This window comes from Myotis lucifugus, unplaced genomic scaffold (assembly GCF_000147115.1).
Source record: "Myotis lucifugus unplaced genomic scaffold, Myoluc2.0 scaffold_1020, whole genome shotgun sequence".
In the NCBI taxonomy this organism is placed as follows: domain Eukaryota; kingdom Metazoa; phylum Chordata; class Mammalia; order Chiroptera; family Vespertilionidae; genus Myotis; species Myotis lucifugus.
The window spans coordinates 113,763-119,893 of record NW_005872068.1 but is presented as its reverse complement, the minus strand read 5'-3'; the positions used below and the strand labels follow the sequence as shown (position 1 = coordinate 119,893).

The following is a 6,131-nucleotide window of genomic DNA, read 5'->3' as shown; positions in this document are numbered from 1 at the left end:
CTTCAGTGCGCAGCGCTTGGGGCTCTATCCACTGAGCCAAACCGGCTGGGGCCTAACCCCGTTTTACAGAGGAGGAATCACAGGCTCCGAGATTGAGGAACTTGTCAAAGCGCGCACAGCTGGGGTGCACAGCTGGGGCTCCAACCCCCGGGGAGCCCCGGATCTGAAACCCAAGCCTAGGTTCCTGCATCGCAGACCCTAGGAGCCTCAGCCATTGTGGGACCTGGGGCGGGGCCCGAAGAGCAGGCGCCCCCCACCGCTCCCACCCCCTCACCCTAAGGGCTTTTCCCTTTTCTCCATTCCTGTTCTCTGGAAACCCGTCCTTTCAGAGCTGATCCTATAGGATCTCGGGGCCTCCATTTCTCCTCTGTGCGTGTGTTGGGGCCGGGGTCTCTCTCCAGAAACAGGAAAAGGGAGAGAAAAAGGAAGGAAGCGCTCGGGCCCCAGCCCAGGGTCTTCCCAGATGTCCCCTCCCTGCGCGCACGGTCCCAGGGCAGGAATGAGGCTCGGCCCCTTTAGGTCCCGCCCAGGAACTCCCGGCGCCGCGGCCTTCCCGGAACCGCAGCGGGAATCGCTAGCCTCTGCTCGTCTGTCCCGGTCCCCGCACAGCGGCCCGGCCCCGGCAGGATGAGCCGCATCTACCAGGACAGCGCGCTCCGGAACAAGGCGGTGCGGAGCGCACAGCTGCCCGGCGCCTGGGAGCCCGCCGCCCACCAGGGGTAACCCGCGCGCCCCTCCCCGCGCCTCCGCCGGGCCTCCCGCCGCCGGCTTTGAACTGGGGCTCCTGGATCGGGTGGGGTCCCCTGGGCGGGGGTCGGTGGGAGGAAAAGCAGGCGGTGCCAACGCTCCTCCCGCGCCCCCCTTGGCCCGCAGGCGGGGCGCACCCCCTGACACCGATCGAGCGCTTTAAAGCGCCCCTGCTCTCCCCAGACTCTTGGAGAGGGTTGGGTCTCGACCCCCAAACATGGCTCAAAAGTGGGTGCTGGGTTCTCACGATCTTGGTCTCCACCCCACCCCCTGGCAGCCACTTGCCAGCTTCCGTGCCTTCCTTCTGGCCCGGGCACGGGTTGCACCGGATCCAGAGTCCAGAGGGAGAACCACCAGCGGCTGTCGGGCCCGAGGGGTGGGGCGGATGTGGGATGGGAGGGCCAGGCCTGCCGGGAGGGACCCCGAGATTGTGAGAACCAATGGGCCTTTGAGGGTTGAGGGGGTGTTAGGGGCACTTGGGTACAGCCAGTTGCCATGTTTTGCACCCCCCACTCCTCTCCCATTTCTGTGGTTCCCGGATAGGAAACCCACAGCTTCTGCTTTTATGAAAAGTGGGATCAGGAAGTGGGGTCCAGCTCCTCTCGGTGGGAACCCCGCGATCTGGACTGTGGCTTCTTTGCCTCCAAAGTGGCCATGAGAACAGGAATGTGAGAGTGCTTTAAACCGGTGAAAAGGGAAAGCTTTTATTTTTATTTTTTTTAAATTATTGACTGATTAGAGAGAGAGAGAGAGAGAGAACCCTAAACGGTTTGGCTCAGTGGATAGAGCGTTGGCCTGTGGACTGAGGGGTCCCAGGTTAGATTCTGGTCAAGGACATGTACCTTGGTTGCGGGCACATCCCCAGTAGGGGGTGTGCTGGAGGCAGCTGATGGATGTTTATCTCTCATCGATGTTTCTAACTCTCTATCCCTCTCCCTTCCTCTCTGTAAAAAAATCAATAAAATATATTTTAAAAAAATAAAAAAGAGAGAGAGAAAGCAATAGCATCAATTTGTTGTTCCACTTATTTATTCATTGGTTGATTCTTTTTTTAAAATATATTTTTATTGATTTCAGAGAGGAAGGGAGAGGGGAGAGAGAGACAGAAACATCAATGATGAGAGAATCAGTGAACAGATGCCTCCTGCACACCCCCTACTGGGGATCAAGCCCACAACCCCGGGCATGTGCCCTTGACTGGAATCGAACCCGGGACCCTTCAGTCCGCAGGCCGAAGATCTTATCCACTGAGCCAAACCAGCTAGAGTGATTGGTCCTTATACTAGTATATGCCCTGACCCGGGATCAAACCTGCAACCTTGGTCCACCAGTGGTTGGCAAACTCATTAGTCAACAGAGCCAAATATCAACAGTACAACGATTGAAATTTCTTTGGAGAGCCAGATTTTTTAAACTTAAACTATACAGGTAGGTACATTGTTATTAACTTCATTAGGGTACTCCTAAGGCTTAGGAAGAGCCACACTCAAGGGGCCAAAGAGCCGCATGTGGCTCTCGAGCCGCAGTTTGCCGACCACGGGTCTAACCAACCGAACTACCTAGCCAAGGCAGGAAAGATACTTTATAGCAACTTAGACACCCCTCCTAATTTGGTTAAATAAAAAAGTAAAATCCTTTATACTTATTAAACACTGATTAGTTTACCAAACGCTTCACATACATGATCTTATGTCATCATCATAGAAGCAGAGTGGGATGCCTGTTACTCTCCCATTTTGTAGATAGGAAGACTGAGTCTCTGGTTACAGTCCTCCCTGCAGGAGGGGCCGTAGTTTGGTCTCGCAGCCTGACAAGGTTCCCTCCTACCCCCTGAGCAGCGAGCACCCCAGCCTTTGGGACCCTCAGAGGAATGGAGGCCCCATGTGGGACGCACGGAGAAGGGGGGCTGCTCATAGACATGGGCGTTGCCTCAGTCCCGGTGCAGACTCTGACCTGGGCCTGGAACTTGGGGCTCTTTCCTGGCGCCTGGCAGAACCAGCTGATCCCTCCTTCTCCTTTCATCCCAGGGGAAGTGGTGTCCTGCTGGAGGGAGAACTGGTCGATGTGTCTCGGCACAGCATCTCGGACGCCCGTGGCAGGAAGGTGAGGATGCTGGGGGCACCGGCAGGAGGAGATACCGGCCCCACGGTCCTCACCCACCAAGGCACCTCCCCGTGCTTGGCTCAGTCAGTGCCGAGTCTTGGGTCCAGCTCTTTCCTCCCTGAGGGACTCAGGTGGGAGATGGATTGGGTGGAAAGGGATCTGTTACGGCGCGCTAGGCTATGGACAGATGGGAGGGTCTGGGTTCTTTCTGAGAAGACAGACCAGGCCCTGAACCCAAGTGGTGTGTTTGGGGCGGAGATTGGAAGGGTTGAGCGCAGGAAAGGGTGAGGTGAGGTGAGGTGAATGGTTCGGAAATGAGGCCGTGGGTGTGGAGTGGCCTGTAAGGCCCTTGGGAGAGGTCCCGTGGCCTTCTGGTGGAAGAGATTTATTTTATTTATTCACTAGAGGCCTGGCCTGCGGGGATCGGGCCGAAACTGGCTCTCTGACATCCCCTGAGGGGTCCTGGATTGCGAGAGGGCGCAGGCCAGGCCGAGGGACCCCACCAGTGCACTATTGGGGCCAGGGAGGGACCGCGGGAGGTTGGCCAGCCAGGGAGGGAGGGCTCCAGGGCGTGTCCGGCCCATCTTGCCCAGTCCCCGATCGGCTGGATCCCAGCAGCAAGCTAACCTACCAGTCAGAGCATCTGCCCCCTGGTGGTCAGTGTGCATAATAGCGACCGGCCCAGCGGTTGAACAAACAATTGGACACTTAGCATATTAGGCTTTTATTATATAGGATTTAAAAAATATATTTTTATTGATTTCAGAGAGGAAGGGAGAGGGAGATAGAAACATCAGTGATGAGAGAGAATCATCGATCGGCTGCCTCCTGCACGGCCCCCACTGAGGATCGAGCCTGCAACCCGGGCATGTGCCCTGACTGGGAATCGAACCTTGACCTCCTGGTTCATAGGTCGATGCTCAACCACTGGGCCACGCCGGCCGGGCTGATGGGACAGATTTAGTGCCGGGTGCCTTGCTGGTTGCTCCACCTCGGGGCCTCGCTTTCCTTCCCTGTTTCTCCCCGGAGGCGGTTCCCTCTTCCTCGTACCGGGAGCATTTTGCCGCCTGCTTTGATTAGAACAGCTGCAGCTGGCACTAGAGTCTTCATGCTTTCTGCTGGGCCTGCTCCTGCGTTACCTCACTGACCCCGTGCGACATTCCTGAGAGCAGACGTCACATTGTCCCCGTGCAACAGGGGAAGCTGAGGCTCGGATGGGTCCAGGGCGTCTTGGCTGCTGCCACGCCTGCCGCGTGGTATTTGGGGCCCTTGGCGCTCGGGTTGGGGCTGTCTGTGTATACTTTCTGTCTTGGCTGTGGGGGACCTTGGGGTCAGGCCGTGGGCCCACCCTCTCATGAACGTCCAGCCTGGTTCATTGTGTGTGGTGATACTCTATGAAACACGCAAATGGCCCATCCCGTGTGGCTCAGTGGTTGAGCGTCCACCTATGAACCAGGAGGTCACGGTTCGATTCCCGGTCAGGGCACATGCCTGGGTTGCAGGCTCCATCCCCACTAGCGGGTGTGCAGGAGGCAGCCAATCAATGATTCTCTCTTATCGTTGCTATATTTTTTAATGAGATTTATTTATTCATTTAATTTTAATCTTCACTTAAGGATATTTTTCCATTGATTTTTAGAGTGGAATAGAGAGGGAAAGACAGAAATATAGATGTGACACAAACACATCGATTGGTTGCTTCCTGCACGAGCCCTAACCAGGGCCCGGGCCGGGGCGGAGCCTGCAACTGAGGTACGTGCCCTTGTCCAGAATTGAACCCAGGACTCTTTGGTCTGCAGGCCGACGCTCTATCCACTGATCCAAACCGTCTAGGGCAGGGGTGGGCAAACTTTTTGACTCGAGGGCCACAATGGGTTCTTAAACTGGACCGGAGGGCCGGAACAAAAGCATGGATGGAGTGTTTGTGTGAACTAATATAAATTCAAAGTAAACATCATTACATAAAAGGGTACGGTCTGTTTTTTTTTTAGTTTTATTCATTTCAAACGGGCCGTAGTTTGCCCACGGCTGGTCTAGGGCTATCATTGGTATTTCTATCTCTCTCTCTCCCTCTCCCTTCCACTCTCTGAAATCAATAAAAGTATATTAAAACAAAACGTGAATGAATGAACAGTGTACGTATGGATGGATGAATGGATCAATATTGGAGTAGGGATCTGCGCAGCTTGTATATTTTTGGAGCTGAGGGTGGGGTTCCAGGGTAGAGAGTGAGTTTGGGGAGGGCTGCATGGACCCCTGCGGGGCGTGTGTGTGTATTGGGGGTGAGGGGGGGAGTGGAGCAGCCCCCTGACTCTCTGCCTGCCCCCAGGAGCGCTACTACGTGCTGTATGTCCGGCCCAGTCGCATCCATCGCCGGAAGTTCGACCCCAAGGGAAATGAAATCGAGCCCAACTTCAGCGACACCAGGAAGGTGAACACGGGCTTCCTCATGTCGTCCTACAGTAGGTGCCTCTGCCCTCTGCCCTCCTCTCCCGCCCTGTGGCCCGAGAAAGGGTCTTTTCAACGTGATTGACTTTATTACTTATTTATTTCTAAATATATTTTCATTGATTTCAAAGAGGAAGGGAGAGGGAGAGAGAGAGATAGAAACATCAGTGATGAGAGAGAACCATGGATCGGCTGCCTCCTGCACGCCCCCCCTCCCCCACTGGGGGAATCGAGCCCGCAATCTGGGCATGTGCGCTGACGGGAATCGAACCTGGACCTCCTGGTTCATAGGTCGCGTCAAGTACTGAGCCAAGCCATCCCGGCAGCATGATTGGCTTTAGAGTCTGGCCTGAGGGCCCCTGGCTGGACTCCTTCCTGTACCCCGTTCACTCAGATGATCCCAGTGCACCCCCCCCCCACCCTCAGTCTGGCACAGTGGTCGGCAAACCACGGCTCCCGAGCCACATGCGGCTCTTTGGCCCCTTGAGTGTGGCTCTTCCACAAAATACCACGTGCGGGCGCGCACGTATAGTGCGAAGTTGACTTAAAACTTTAAGTAAAGTTTATGAAGTTAATTTTAGGGAACATTGTGGACTGAAAGAAGATGCAGTGTCGAGGATGGAGAAAGGTGTGTGGAGATGGTTTGGACATACAGAGAGGATGAAGGAAAGGAGACAGACGAAACAAGTAAACAAGACGAGCGTGGATGGGAGAGTTGGAAGGGGTCGACCTCGGCGAACGTACCTCCATCAGATTGCGGACGTTTTTAGCAAAGGCCAGCTTAGGAGTTACCCTAATTAAGTTAATAACAATGTACCTACCTATATCGTTCA

At 55.1% G+C, this 6,131-nt stretch overlaps 1 protein-coding gene across 2 annotated transcripts in view; it reads left to right on the top strand.

The window, feature by feature from the left end:
• Positions 1 to 541: 541 nt before the first annotated feature.
• Positions 542 to 6,131, top strand: part of LOC102436445 (arpin) — a 55,993-nt gene continuing 50,403 nt past the window's right edge. For both annotated transcript variants that reach the window (XM_014449101.2, XM_006107125.3), the window contains exons 1-3: positions 542 to 719; positions 2,775 to 2,850; positions 5,180 to 5,312. In XM_014449101.2, the coding sequence (XP_014304587.1) occupies positions 628 to 719; positions 2,775 to 2,850; positions 5,180 to 5,312 (301 nt within the window). In that variant the 5' untranslated portion in view covers positions 542 to 627. The remainder of the gene's footprint in view (positions 720 to 2,774; positions 2,851 to 5,179; positions 5,313 to 6,131) is intronic.